This window comes from Cornus florida, unplaced genomic scaffold (assembly GCF_030987335.1).
Source record: "Cornus florida cultivar Cherokee Brave unplaced genomic scaffold, ASM3098733v1 CherokeeBrave_3.0.0_Hap2_Chr01, whole genome shotgun sequence".
NCBI classification, from domain to species: Eukaryota; Viridiplantae; Streptophyta; class Magnoliopsida; order Cornales; family Cornaceae; genus Cornus; species Cornus florida.
The window spans coordinates 73,505,228-73,521,335 of NW_026775571.1; the positions used below are offsets into that span (position 1 = coordinate 73,505,228).

At 32.9% G+C, this 16,108-nt stretch overlaps 1 protein-coding gene across 1 annotated transcript; it reads left to right on the forward strand.

Moving 5' to 3' along the window:
• Positions 1 to 40: 40 nt before the first annotated feature.
• LOC132274753 (receptor kinase-like protein Xa21) lies at positions 41 to 6,632 on the forward strand. Its single transcript, XM_059776090.1, has 4 exons — positions 41 to 170; positions 2,586 to 2,729; positions 4,132 to 6,129; positions 6,283 to 6,632. Exons 1-4 carry the CDS (start codon positions 41 to 43, stop codon positions 6,630 to 6,632), a joined length of 2,622 nt encoding a protein of 873 aa, XP_059632073.1.
• Positions 6,633 to 16,108: the final 9,476 nt, after the last annotated feature.

A 16,108-nucleotide genomic window follows, 5' to 3' on the forward strand; every position in this document is an offset into this window, starting at 1 on the left:
TCTGCCCTCTTTTATCAAACATGTAAACATTATCTCCCTTATGAGTGGCATTGACGCCAAACTGTCATGTTCTACTCAGAATCAAGTAGCAAGCATCTATATCAACAACATTGCACAACGCCTCATCAATATACTTATTCCCAATAGAAAAGGAAACCCGGCAGATATCTGTAACCCTTGTTTCTGCCCCTTTTTTTAATCCAACTAATTTTGTAGGGACTGGGATGCTTCTTTATTTTCAACCATAACTTCTGGACCATCACCCTTGACACAATATTCTCGCTGCTACCACTATCAATAATAATATCATAGACTTTCTTATTGACAGTGCATCGTGTCCGGAATATATTGTGCCTCTATGGATGCTCTTTCGTTTTCGAGGCAAGTAACAACCTTCGTACAACTAGAGAATGTGAGAGTAGATCCCCCTCATCTTCTCTGATCATCTCTTCCTCATTGTATAAAGGAAACCCTTCGTCATCTTTTCTATCTTGATCCTCCTCACCCTTGGTTCTATTAAATTGACTGAGTGCCTTTAAGAACATTCATTAGATCGATGTCCTGGCTTCCCACATCGATAACACTTAATGGGGTCTGGATGACTATCGAAATTATTTTTGGATGTATCACGACTTACTATGGGAGTTATTCTTGTATTCTTTGGCTAAGTCCTGGTGCTAGCCGAATTAGGTATTGTTGGAATGGAAGGTTGAGAATACATAGGTTATTTTGCTTTGTTCGTCACTGAATCAGTCGAATCAAAGTAATTCCTAAAGCCAGTCGGTGCTTTCGCTTTTCTCCAAAAAGGCCTTTGCCCTAGTTGTTGCATTTATGGCTTCTGGTAAAGTGTAAATTATCTATGTTGATACCCTATCATGAATGGCATACCTAAATCCGCTAACCAAACATAATTTATTTAATTGCACATATTCTTATTTCATTACTAGTTTCATTTTCTTCACTTTGCGTCAGACATGGCATCTTTTATTATGGACCAAACCCAAGATTATATATATAGCGAGAGTTGGTGGAGATGTAATATGATTTATTCCATCTCTCATAAAACAACTACTTTTTTTTTCAATCCGAGTTATGTTCACAGTAATTAATTTCAAACTGCAGTACCACACCTTCAACATTTTTGTTATTTATTTATTTTTTTCAAAATTATTCTCTAGGCCATAGTGCTAACTCATTGTTTCACATATTATGCTTGTTAAATTTTATTTTGACTTCTAATCTATACAAATCTAATGGCACATTTGAGTAAAAGGCAAAGTAAATTGCTATGAAAGCTAGCAAAAAGAGCCTTTTTGCTTGTCATTTCGTTTCCCGGCTGGTGCAACTAAAATTTCAGTTTTATTTACCGAAATAAAAATCCTAGCAAAAAGAGGTAAACAAAACTAAAATGAACTGACTAACAAAAAAATGAAAGAAAGGAAACACAGGAGAACCTTAACCACTTTCACCCTCTGTTAAATTAATGTGCCTACAGAGTGACAAAGATAAAGTGATATTATACAACATCATAAATAAGTTTTCTTTTCATGCTAAACAAAATCTAATAGGAAATGATTTTTGCACAGTACTTCATGTCATATGTTTACAGCATCTCTATCTATTTTCAATTGATATTTATCCTCATCTGTATGACATAAAATTTGCAACGAGGGAATAGACCTTCAAAAAGATAAGGCATAAAATAAAATAACAAAAAAGAAAGATAGATACTCTGTTGAGAGATGTGTCAAGCTGCATTTAGGAACCAGATTAGGAGTTACTTGCCTTTTATATCATCTGGGGTATTGTGCTCATTTGGTGAAACTTTTTTATTTTATTTTATTTTTTATTTAGGAGAAATTAATAACCTTGTCAAGCATATTAAAGAAAAAAAGAAAAATAAATAAGGATTCCTAATTAAGCAAAGTTGAACAACTAAAAGGCATAAAATAGTCATCCCAGTGAATGACACTACTCCAACACTCTCGGACTTTGGGACATGTTCAACTTGTCATGGACATGTTCATAATTTAAATGAAAAATTCTTAAATTCAAATACAGATTCAACACTTCTTAAATCAGATTCATGAACATTGATCTTGACATGAACTTTTTTTTTTTTTTTTTTTTTTTTTTTTTTTTTTTTAAGCATTTACTAAAATATAATTCTATAAAAATCCAAAGTGAAGGTTTCTATATGAGAGCCATTATATGACAAGATTCATGAATGAGCCTTCTTTGTTGACCATTGGATTAACTAACTTATTATAAAATTAAAAGACTTTTCCTGTATTTAAAAACTATCACATTGTAGTGGTTAATAGCTTTCTACTCAAATTTATATGAACTTTGATCACGTATAAGGAAAAAAATGGAAGGAAGCTAGATTCCAGTGTTTGCGCAATATGGTATGTTTATATGATTAACAATTAAAAGCTTCATATGGATGGTAAATTGTTAAGTGTGAGGAAGTAGGTTTTAATATAATGTTAAAGTTGGATTTGAGAACACTTGATTAATAGGACTATCATGAGTCATTTATTTATGCCCCTTTTTATGCAGATGGTAAATTCTTTAATTTGTAGGTGAAATTCCACAAGAGATGAGTAACCTTCTTCATTTGGAGATATTAGTAACGGAGGATGTAGGTTTCACTGGTCTCATTCCATCTTCCATCTTTAATATCACTTCTTTGCAAGGGCTTTATCTTTCTGGAAATAGATTTTCAGGTATAATCCTTATATTCTGGCAAGTTTTGCAAGTTATGTTTTCCTTGCACTTTAAAACTTTCTTCTCTCATTTTCTACTTCATTTATTTTCCCCCGGCTTACAAAAATGAAATTCATTATGAAGTGTTTAAATACAAGGGTAAAAAGCATATTTCATAACATAAATTAAGTGGTTGGTCACCTCACTCAGTATAAAATCATTAGGTATGAATATATTAGAAATATGTGACTCGATTGGTGAAACAGTATCTCCCCCTAAAAGCATTTTTTTTTTTTTCCCCGACACACAACAAAAACATTTTGTTGTCTACTAATGAGATTTTCACCTTTGCACCTTGTGATTTTATGGGTTTTGGAGTTTGTTTAAATTTAATGTCCTAATTGTGTTATATCTTTTGGGTTTTGGAGTTTGGTTAATTAACTTGTAAAATACCAACTTCTTTAAAGAGGTAAGAGGTTTCTTCTTCTGATAATCAGCATGTTTTATTATCATTTTTTTTTTTCCTAATTTGTCATAATATGAAAAAGCTTTTCATAAGAATTTAGTTAATGTCTTCCTTAACTAAACCATCCTAGAATTTCAAATTTCGAAAGAAGTATTTTCAATATGGATATTCCCACAAACAGAGATGCCCATAATTGTTTGGATCTTAAGAAATCATGTCAAATTAGTTAAATTTTTTTCATATAAATATGAGAAATAATATAGTGATTTCATGAAAAACTTTCGCATGCTAATATTATCTTGAAATGTTCATTTTTCTTCATCGTTTATTTTCAATTTTTTTCTTAATAGTTCTTATGAGCCCTCTCTAATCATTTTCCATGAATTAACATTATATTTCAATGTTCTTTTACATTTCTTAGCAGGTCTGATGCCAATAAATAGAACGGGTTTATGTTGAATTCATTGAATGAGGTTTTTTTATAAATTTAATGTCTTGACTATGTGGTTTATTTTTATTATTTATTATCTCTTTTGGTTTTGGAGTTTGGTTAAACTTGTAAAATACCAACTTGCTTAAAGAGGTCATAGGATACTTCCGTACAAGGTGACACCATTCTTGTGATAATCGAATATGTTTTCATTGTCATTTTTATTTTTTCTAATTTCAAGATATATTTTTCCGCCAATAAGAATTTTCCTACAAACAAAAAGATCCTTGTGAACAATATAGTAGCTAAAAGTTTTGGTGAACAATAAATGTCAAATTAGTTATATATATTTTCATATGATTATGAGAGACGATACAGTGATTCCATGAAAAACTTCAACATCTATATATATCATCTTGAAATTGTCATTTTCCTTCAACTTTTAGTTTCTATTTTCTGTTAATAGTTCTAACGACCACTCTCTCATCATTTCCAATGAAATTAATCTTTTTACATGGCTAAGCAGGTGTGATACCGAAAGAGATTGGCAACCTTCATAAGTTGGAGATAATATCATTGAATTTTAATAGCTTAAGAGGACGAGTCCCAGCAATGATGTTCAACATCTCAACACTACGTGGGATCTCACTTGCTGGCAATCACTTTTCAGGCAATGTACCATCAAGCATAGGCCAGACTCTACCCAATCTTGAAGGACTTTTTCTTGCAAGTAATACCTTCACTGGAACTATCCTTGATTCTATCTCAAATGCTTCGAAACTCACTACTATAGATGTTGCCAACAATAGGTTCACCAGTCCTATTCCCAGCTCCCTTGGTAATTTAGGACGACTCATATTTTTGAATCTCAGGGGAAACAACTTCATTGCTGAATCATCATCTCTAGAATTGAGTTTCCTCACTTCTTTAACCAACTGCAAACATTTAAAAGCATTGCGACTAAGTGAAAATCCTCTAAACAGAATTCTTCCGGTCTCCATTGGTTCTCTCTCTGATTCTCTGGAAATATTTCGTTTAGATGATTGTGGAATAAAGGGCAATATTCCGAGTGAGATTGGTAATTTAAGCAGCCTGTTGTCGTTGTTTCTAAGTGGCAACAACTTAACCGGGCGTATTCCAACGACCATCAAAGGGTTGAGCAAGCTACAACAACTGCATTTTTATGACAACAGAATAGATGGAACCATTCCTGAGGAGCTCTGCCATTTACTGAACTTGGGTGAGCTACGTTTGAGTGAAAATAGATTGTTTGGAACGATACCGGAATGCTTAGTAAATATTACTTCCTTGAGATACCTATATTTGGACTCCAACGGATTTAATTCCGGCATACCTACAACCATTTGGAAACTCAAAGATCTTTTGCAGTTCAATCTGTCCTCTAATTCTTTGAGTGGGAATCTACCCCAAGAGATTGGAGGTTTAAAAGTAGCAACAGAAATTGATCTGTCAATGAATAAATTCACTGGTGATATTCCTACAACCATTGGTGGTTTGAAAGACTTGATTAGTCTTTCCCTTGCACATAATAGGCTGCAAGGATCAATTCCTGAGGCATTTGGAAACTTGGTAAGCTTGGAATCCTTGGATATATCCCAAAACAACCTATCCGGTCCGATTCCTGAATCGTTGGAGTCACTCTTGTATCTTAAACATTTCAATGCGTCTTTCAATAGACTAAGAGGAGAAATTCCGACTGGTGGACCTTTTGTGAATTTCACGAGTCAATCTTTTATGTCGAATGAAGCATTGTGTGGTGCTCCTCGGTTCCAAGTCCGGCTATGTGATAATAAGTCTCTTCACAAATCGAAGGTAAACAAAATGTTATATATTTTGTTGCCAATCGCATTAATAGTTCTTGCCTCAGCAATTCTATTATTAATGTGCCTAAAAAGTCGATGGAGGAGAAATAAAAATCCAATTCAACCTGAATCGATAGCCGCAGTTACGCTTGAAAGAATTGCACACCATGAACTTGTACGAGCAACAAATGGGTTTAGCGAAAGCAATTTACTTGGAACGGGGAGTTATGGTTCAGTTTACCAAGGTACACTAACAGATGGGACGGTTTTGGCTGCAAAGGTCTTCAATCTGCAACAAGAAACTGCTTTCAAGAGTTTTGACACAGAATGCGAAATATTACGCAACATTCGCCACCGGAATCTCACCAAAGTAATTAGCAGTTGCTCTAACCTTGATTTCAGGGCCTTGATACTGGAGTACATGCCTAATGGGAACCTTGAAAAGTGGTTGTATTCACACAATTACTTGTTGGATATCTTGCAAAGATTAGACATACTGATAGACGTGGCGTGTGCATTAGACTATCTCCACCATGGTTACTCTACACGTGTGGTTCACTGTGACCTCAAACCCTGCAATGTCCTACTAGATGAAGAGATGGTTGCACACGTGAGTGACTTTGGCATCGCAAAGTTCTTAGAACAAGGGGATAGCATTGCACTAACCAAGACTCTAGCCACAATTGGGTATATTGCACCAGGTGAAGCTTTTAGCTTTCAATTTTTGTTCAATGTTAGTTTTGGGTTTTTTTTTTTTTTTCCTCATAACAAAATTTCAATTTATTAGTTTCTCAAAATTTCACTTTCATCAAAACACATCCAACTGGTTTGATTAATTATAATGTTTGATGTAGAGTACGGATTGGAAGGATTAGTATCAACAAGGTGTGACGTTTACAGTTATGGTATTATGTTGATGGAAACATTTACAAGACGAAAACCCATTGATGATTTATTTGTTGAGGATCTAAGCCTCAAGGGTTGGGTAAATCAGTCACTACCCGATGCAATTATTCAGGTTGTAGATTCCAACTTGCTCAGGCCAGAGGAAGAACACTACACTGCAAAGGTGAAGTGTGTATCATCCATCATGGAATTGGCTTTGAATTGCTCTGCCGAATCACCCCAGGAGAGGATCAACATGAAAGATGCTCTAGTAGCACTCAAGAAGATCAAACTTCAATTTATCAAAAACTGTGAGTGAGTTGAAACATGAAAGTATGTATCTATTCTAATTCTAGTTTTTGCTATTCCAAGTTACAGAATAACTTAGAATATTGAATTCCATGCAGGTGAGCAAGTTGAGACAGTAGTAACTAGACGCACTGAATGAGGATTGAATTTGTATGATAATTGATGCTTCTATCTTACAAGGTGCAACTAGTGACTAATTTCTAGTTCTTTGACATTGCTATATCCATAGGAGTGAAAAAGTTTTATTCTATCATTTTACGTTCTAATAGAGAGTACTTTTGCAGGAATTATGGAAATGCAAGCGTGGTAGCTCAGCTGCTTCATGATATCAAAACGATGACGCAGCAACAACAAAATAAGGTATATGACATCGTTGCACGTAACATATGCTTTAGATCAGAGTGTACAGGTTCATGGGTAAATTACTCGACAAGCACGATAGAGAATCGGCTAGGAATATGGCAGTGTAATTGTTATTTATTTTTTTTCAGAAATGTACACAAATGTTGTAACTCAGTGTCTGGGAAGCCGAAAGCTTTGATATCGTATGTAATTTCTTTTTAGAACTCTTCATACAAAGTGTTAATTCAGCAAGGCTTCAACTTACATCACAAATTGAAAGAAAGAGGATATGATGAGAGCATTCTTGCATGAGCTGGTGTGTTTCTCCATTGAATCAAGAATGAGATTGCATTCTCATCCATTGGAAAGAAGTACAAAGATTTTACCAAAGAAACAAGGTATCAACACTTTGAGCATATGTATTGACTTTTCTCTTAAAAAACACTTCCCTCCCCCGAAGGGCAGTTCCAGATACGAATAAGCTCCCTCCTTGCCATTCCCCCTTGCCCCTTTTTTATGCTCCACCACTCTTTCACAATCTATTTTTAGCTTGGAGAATCAGTAACCCAATGGACAACATCTATCAGAGTTGGGCCCCCCACCTTGTTCATTGAAAGTGACGAGAATCAACTGAGTAACAAGGACCACAGCATCTCTAAGACGATGATTTCATCAAATATAAGTCAACATGTCCTTCCTGGCTTCCTCAGATGCATCTTTGTGGTAATTCTTAAACCTAACAACAATATGGGCTAGTGGGATCATCTTCCAATATTACTCCCTATTTATTTATTGGTCTTTATAGTAAACACGGACATAGATCTCAACTGAATCTTGCCCACGTAATAATATAACTCACAATAATCGTTCCAACAACACTAAATTATGAACAAACTTTTTCTTAAATTCCCAAAATTCTATGCTGGGAAACAAGGCTGCTAGCCATCTACAACAGTCCACAACTTTGATCTAAAATTTACCCATCAATCTGACAAGATACAAGTCAACCATCCAATACTCCAAAATCACATCCAAAGTCCATTCATCATAAGCTTTCTTCCATCGTTATATAATTTTTTTTTTTTTTTAGATGAGTATGTTAAGACAATTCTTTATGAAGCATGAAGACCTAAAACTTCTGCATAATTCAATTTGCTTTCTTTTTCCTATTTTTTATTTTCCTTTTTCCCTTTTATTTATTTATTTATTGGCATCTCACTTTGAAATATGGAACATTGGGTATAAAGCCATGAATCTCAATAATTTACACTAGGCTATAGTTCACTTCTTTTCTAAATAAAATTGCATTTTAAACAAAATCATGAAGGATACAACCAAATAATTCCAGCGTTGCCCGATAAGTGATAAACATGAGGATGTGTCTATAATAAGTCTTAAAGCAGCCACTTTGTACAAAATTGTTATGACAAACGCAATGAACCCAAGCAACAATCACGAAACACGACAGAAAAGTAAACACTCCACACACTAAGAACACAAAGATTTATATGTGATTCAGCAAAACCTACATCCATGGTGGAGATCCGGCGAAAGTCTTCACCGTGTAATATCGGAGATTATAAGTTTCAGCCCCTCACTCTCTTTCTACACGATTTTCAATGTCTCTTGCTCTACCCACTCCAAACCCTAAACGCCCTCATATATCGGGTTATAAGAGAGTACTAATTACGGTCCACAACCCACAAGCAAAAGCGGGTAAAAAATTTCCTCGGGGCAAACCCCCAAACCACCAAAGCTTTGAAGGGCTTCGGCCCACACAAAGCTCATCCAACAAGTCAAAAGCGGGTTGAAATGCGACCTGACACCAAATTCCGGCCACAACATCACAGAAATTAAGCCAAATGTCAGGTCTCTCTCTAGTTTTCACCTCCTAAAAGCCCACATAGGTGGGACACATACACAGTACTAGACTTCTAATATATTACAAATTTGATAAGCTTGCTAAAATCTTCCTAAATTTGTGATTTTCTTCTCACTTAGCCATGTAGCGGCTTTGATCTTCTCAAAGTTTCTAAGTATTGAGAACAACACCCCGCCCAAATTGTTGCAGTCACAAGGAAGATGCTTAGATACCAAATAGAACCACGACCCGAAAGGGGCGTTATAGGAAAAGTATTAAAAAAAATTGAAACAAGATAGATATTTTGTTACTTGGGTTAGCAATCATCCACCCAAACCGCCATGAGGGTAATTAGTCTACTAATAATTGGATTTTTTTTTTTTTGACAAGGAGGATTGGATTTAATTCTCTTTTCTCAAAAGCAAGTAATTACGATTCTTTATATCGACACCTCATAACCACCCAACTTTCCTAATACATAAGCCCAACTATCGCTCAGCTCAACAAGCATTAATCCTAACTATTTAGGTCAGTTGCATGGATACGCCATCTCCAATTGACTTTTGTAAAGACGTAATCTCAATTAAATCCAAAACAATCATGTCATTTCTCACAACCTTATCAATGATCTTTTTGGCCTTCAGCATGTCTTTCTTGACACCTTCTGCTTGGACCAAATCACTCTTCTATGTTGTTGCATAAGTTGGACTATACTGTACATGGCTAAACCTTGAGATTCCAAAATGAAGTTCCCATACCCACTACGTTCACCAATTAAAACTATGTCACCAGCTAACAACATACACAACAACAACATGCCTACTAAGCCCATCAATAAGTAATGCAAAAGCGCAAATACTCAACTCAGATTCTTGATGCAAGCCTACAATTATTAGAATACCTTCCCAGATGACCAAGAAGAATTAAAATAGCAGCTGAACAATTTTTTGGGATGCATGATTCCAACTTTTTTAACAGCAAAGAAACGATGTTGTTGCTTGTCCAATCCCAGCTCTGCATAGCAAGAAATAGAAAAAGGTAGGTAATAGGTCAGAACAATTCTCCTAGAATACGTTGTACAAGAACACGAAATGAAAATAAGAACCAAATTAAAGAGTTGCAGTCGCTATTGAAAATAATACTTGTGAAAAGGCCAAATTGTAATATGAGGATTGATCCTATATTAATTCTCCACCTAATGACCCCTTATATCAGATATTTTGCCATATGTTAAATATATTTTTCCTTGAAGTGAAAATAAAACATTTTAATTAACTTTACAAGTTACAGCTACCAAGCATTTCATTTTTCACCTTGCTTTCCCTGTTAGACTCAAAACCCAACTGAATGTTTTAAAACAAGGAACACCAAAAAAATTATAAAATTCCCAGGAAAATTAGAATTTTAAAAGAAAATCCAATTCCGGGAAAATTTCATTGGAAAATAACACCCTGATTGCAGGGCCGCCAAATCAAGCCAGAAAAGGCATCATCCAATGCGCATTTACCCAACATAATAACTGCTAATCAGAATGTACACCCAGAAAAGTTTAAACTCGTACCATCTTCCATGCTACCAGCTCAACTAGGGACAGGATATCACTCAAGTGGCACAAAGTCTTACCAAGAACCTATCCATTTGACTATTCAACACAGAACATTTCTCTTCTTCTTTCTGCAGATGCAACTTCTTAGGCTCAGAATACATATGTTCAACAGATTCAACTGCATCAAGGATTATCTTTCTCTTCTTACCTTGGCCAACCTTCCTCCCAGCAGAATCTATGTTACTGGGGCTTCCAACACTATTTTCAACCACCATTGCAAGATTTCCATTGTACCTCAGCTCCATCTATAACGTCACCAGATATACTGGAAATAGATGGCTGTAAATTTGATTTCTCTTCAGAATAATTAGCTGATGTAGTGAGAGAAGAACTCCATCTTTCCTGTGAGCCCATCAACGGCCTATCAGAAAAAGATGCCATGCTGGAATTTATGGCGGAACTCTGTAAGAATTTTTTGTTAGAACCTCCAAGCAGTGGCTCCAATTTAGAATCAGTAGCTGAGATGGATTGACTACAGGTCCCTCCAGAAATGGTGCAGCACATTCTACGGTTTTCCTTGACAGAGGCATCTACTTTTCTGCAACTAGACTTTACAATCTCATTTTCAACACAATGTTTCATTTGACATGGTTCTACAGCAAAAGATTTCTTCTTCAAATTTAAGCTTTGCGTATTAGAGAGGCTGCAATCTGCTTTTCTTTCCCAAGCATTTTGCTTGCCTTTTCAGTATCAACACTCGTCTGTTTATCAGGTAAGCAAGCAGCAGCTTCAACCAATTTTCTGAAGGATACAAGTTCATATATCTCCTTCTGTAGTTTCTCGTTTATGCTCTTCCAACTGCTGACACAACTTATCAGCATGACATTTTTCATCCATTTCCATCTTCCTATTCATTTCTGCAAGCTTCCTTTGCTCTTCTGCCTTGGCCATCTCCAAATCTGCATGTTTTTTCTCTTTGATTGTCTTTTGTCTTTCTACCACAAGCTTCTTCCTTGCCTCTTCAGACTTACGTGTCTCCAGAACCAATTTTGAACTCATTTCATCGGCTTCACCATTTAACGTCTCCAACCGAAGTCTGTTTTCCTCAGCCTTTTCTCTTTCGATATTGGCAAATCTCTTTTCCTCATCAGCCCTACTTTTCTCTTCCTTTACACTTTTTCTGTGCTTCATTAGCTTTCTTCTTCGCTGCCTCAGCTTTCTTCCTCTCAGAATCTGCCCTTGTTCTCTCTTTCGCAAGAACCTCCTTGAGTTGATTTATTTCTGTTTCCCCTTCTGAAGCACGCGTTTGAAGAAGCATTATTGCACGCTTTTTGCTGCTACAAAAGAATCTCATTCTCCATAGAAACTTGAATAGCCAACTCTTTTGCTTTCTCATCTGTTAAAATTTCTGCCAGATGAGAAAGCTAAACAAAAAAGCTATAAAAATGACAAGATTAAGGTAGAGTAGGAACCGTGGTTAACTTCAAGTAGGGAGCTTTAATAGAGTAGGCTTAGGGGTTTAATTCTAACTCTTGCTAAAAAATGGCTACAAGTTTACAACAAATATAATTACATTCATTCTTACCTTTCTTCAGATTGCGATTCTCAGCTTCAGATTTTTCAAGTTGTTGCTCATAAATGCTCACAGCTTGTCTAAGAGCTTTACGTTGCTCATTCAATCTTGAGCATTTCTCTTTCCACTGCACACATAATATTTATTTATAATTAAGAACGACCGTGAATATATAAATAATATTGTGCAAAAAAAAAAAAAAAAAATCTCGAAGAGTACGAAGTAAAAGGAACAATTAAGGTGCGGGAGACGAAACAAAAACCACGAATTACTCCTTACAGAAAAATTAATCGCTTCAAAAAATGGACATCGACTTCTCTCTGGTTTTGTTCTAATAAACCCTAGTTTATTTTTATTTATTTATTTTGTTTTGTAAACCCTGTATTAAAACTATTTCAGTCTTCCAAAGCTGTTTTTGGATTCCAACGCTGTAAGAAATCGGAGACGTTTTAGTTCGGCCCAAAGTGGCCCAAACTAATTTCCCTTGGGCCCATTTTCTTTAATTTTATTTAAAATTTTCTTCTAACCCATTTTCAAATGAGTCAAGTGTATAGAACACACTTTGCGACGCGTTTGTTATGCAAAAAATACTTCTGTTCTTTTAAAATTGTGTGAAAATACACTTTAATCAAAAATTTGATATAAAATAATATTATAATACTCGTTTTGTCCTTTTACTCTTTCAAAAATATTCAAGGGGTTATGTATACTAATAATCTCATGGTATAATGGTATATGGTGTCATGTGCACATTAATTATATTTAACCCACTTTTAAAGATTTTCACTCACCTTTTTGGAAAAAAAAATTCTCTCTATATATTTCGTTAAGGGTGTATGATTCTCTCTTTTACTATATATATATATATATTGTTGTCACAATTGTCAGAATAATGTACAATATATTATATGGTATGAAAACTTATGTTCCTTTTATAATTATAAAAAAGAAAAAAATATATTCCCAATTAAATTTTAATATAGTTATCAGTTTTTATTAAATATATAATTAAAAAATTAAATTAAAGATACTTATTCATTATATTAAACAATATACATTTCATTTTTTAAACTTTAAAATTTGCAATAAAATTTTCACAAATGGATGTTGGTAATCAATTTTTATTAAAAAAAAAAAAAAAAAAAAAAAAAAAAAAAAAAAAAAAAAACCAACAAATGGATGTTCAATCTCCTACCATCATCATATTATTCAAATCGTGATAAAACTACCGTTAAGATCAAAAGATTCAAAGCAATAATAGTTTATAAAGTACAAAAAAAACACTCATATAATATGTTTACAGTGCGTATCATAACTGTATTACATGATCATTTTTGTCATTTAATAAAATGATATGTAAAATGTGTATAAAAGGGCGATTTAATCTAAATATAAATTAAATGTGTCAGGAGGAACTTATTTGCACTAGATTGTTTATGGGTATTTTTTGCACATGAAAGATGTGATACGCATTATAAAAATATTATAAGGGTGTTTTCCGTACTTAACCCTTTTTAAAATTAAAATTAAAGAAAATTATTTGTAAGGAGCATTTACTTTCAAATTACAATCCTAAACAAATAACTGAAACAAAAGTCCAACCCAATATCCAATAGATCAGGCATCAAAACAATATCAATAATAGGATTAACCAATTTCTAGAAACATAGAGATAAAGAGGAGAGAGTACATAGAGAACAAGAATTGAACCTCACTAGAGAACTAAAACATAACATATTAGAATTGATAAATTTCAAATCACAGTACCTAAACAGAGAAGTGGGAACCACAAATTCCAAAAGAAGAAAATCAATCAAATGATAAATAAAAATTCAACAGAAAATGCACCAAAACAAGATCAATCATGTGATTAATTGATATGCGGAAACAGAAGTGAAACCCTCCAGCGTTGAGATTAGACAGAAAATTATTTATAAAGAAATTTTATTTTTAAATTGTATTTACTCTCTAAGAAATTACTGAAAATATATGGTCACTATGGTCACATGGCGTGTAAATAGGAGCTATGAGCTACATAATAATTGTATTTGTGTATATTAATGAATGAAATAAAGTATACTCTGTATATATCAAATGGTTATGGTGTCAAAAAAAAAAAAAATTGGTTCTGCAATATTAAGTGCTTTAATGAAACATTTTATGAAAAAAAAAAAATTAAAAAATAAAGAAATGATTATACAACTTTAAGTGTTTTTTTTTTTTTTTTGATAAGTAAACTAAGTGCTTTAATTAGACTTTTTATGAAAAAAAATAATAAATATTAATAAATAAATAAATGAGTTCACACTTTTAAAATAACTAGCAAAAGAGTACGTGCAACTCGCGGTGTAAATCCACCTGCAAATGCACTTGGTGTAAATCCAAGTGATTAATAAGATTATAATAAATTATAAAAAAAAAAATTATTTGATTAGTGGTTAAGAAAATTTAATAGAATGTAATTTATTTGATATATTTTTCAATATGAGGCAAGGAATATGTAAATATATCTTCATATGTCATCTATATCACAAATGAGCTTCTATTTTTAATTTACGTTTTTGTTACTTGAATTAAATATTTTTTTAATTTTATCACACATCTATCCATAATCATATATTCTATGTAGAAATCTCTGGATATCTTAGTAGAGCAATTCTCATATATTTTAACGTTCAAATATTTTAAGTGATCATCATGCAAGCCAAGCGAAAAGATATCTTATTTCACTTCTTGGGCTTTAAACTCAAACCCATTTATATTAAGATATATTCTAAAATATAGATTCTAATCAAATGAATATATATATAATTATCATTTGGTAATCCATGTGGATCAAACACAAAAGGAATAACCTTCCAGCATTTTGTATTGTAAGAAAGAAGAAACTTTTTTCTTTCTATAGCATTATAACATTTTTTGTTAAGACTTTCCTTTCATGGACTCAAGTTTCTCGAGATAAACTAACTTTCAAAAAATAAATACACTGAAGAAAGAAAAAAAGAAAAAAAAAAAAAAAAATAGCAATCCAAAACTCACATACACAAGTTGACATACAAATACCATATAAAATTTCCAAGAAACGAGAACAAGAAAAATTAAGCAAAAATATTTTAAAATTTGAATTGACAAATGCAAATCAAATGAAAACCAAAACAATTGAAGGATCTGAATAACTGGAAGAGCCAAACTCAAGTCCTCATTAGGAAAAAAAAGAAGAAGAAAAAGGTACATGTAATCCAAAGGAAGAATTAAACAAAATACTCATATTCAAATAGGTACTTCAACATGAGTTTGTTAATTTGTTAAATGAAACCTAACAATCCTTTGATCATGATCACAACGCCTAATATTAAAACAATTTAATATGAATTCATCACTATGAGTTAAACTGAGTAGAGGATTCAAAACAAGCAAATAACTTAATCAAGCTAATTGATGCCCCTGATTTGTTGCACATGAATTCTGCATCCTCATTACCAAAGCTAATTGATGAAAAATACTCCTTGATACTACTTCTTCTTGTGATCCTTACTTGTAATGCTCTTGTTGACCTCTAATCTTGTTACTTCCTCAATATTGGAGCTTAATCTTGTAATTTTTACCTCTATTTATATAATAGACCTTTATGTTATTGTTCAAAATTTTAAGAGACGACAAATAGTATTAAAGGTTGGAAATTTCAAGAGTTACTCCGTATATATCAAATGTAAGTGCTTTAATGAAACTTTTTATGAAAACAAATTAAAAAAATAAAGAAATATTTCTACAACAAGTGCTATAATGAGACTTTTTATGAAAAAAATAAAAAATATTAATAAATAAATAAATGAGCTCACACTTTTAAAATAACTAGCACTTGGTGTAAATTCAAGTGATTAATGAGATTATAATAAATTATAAATAAATAAAAAAATTATTTGATTAGTGGTTTAGAAAACTTTGATAAACTGTAATTTATTTGATTTGATGCTTTTCAATGTGAAGCAAGGAATATGAAAATATATCTTCATATGTCATCTATATCATAAATGAGCTTCTATTTTTAATTTGCGTTTTTGTTACTTGGATTAAATATTTTTTTAGTTTTATCACACTTCTATCCATAATTATATATTCTATGTAGAAATTTCTCGATATCTTAGTAGTGTAATTCTCATATAT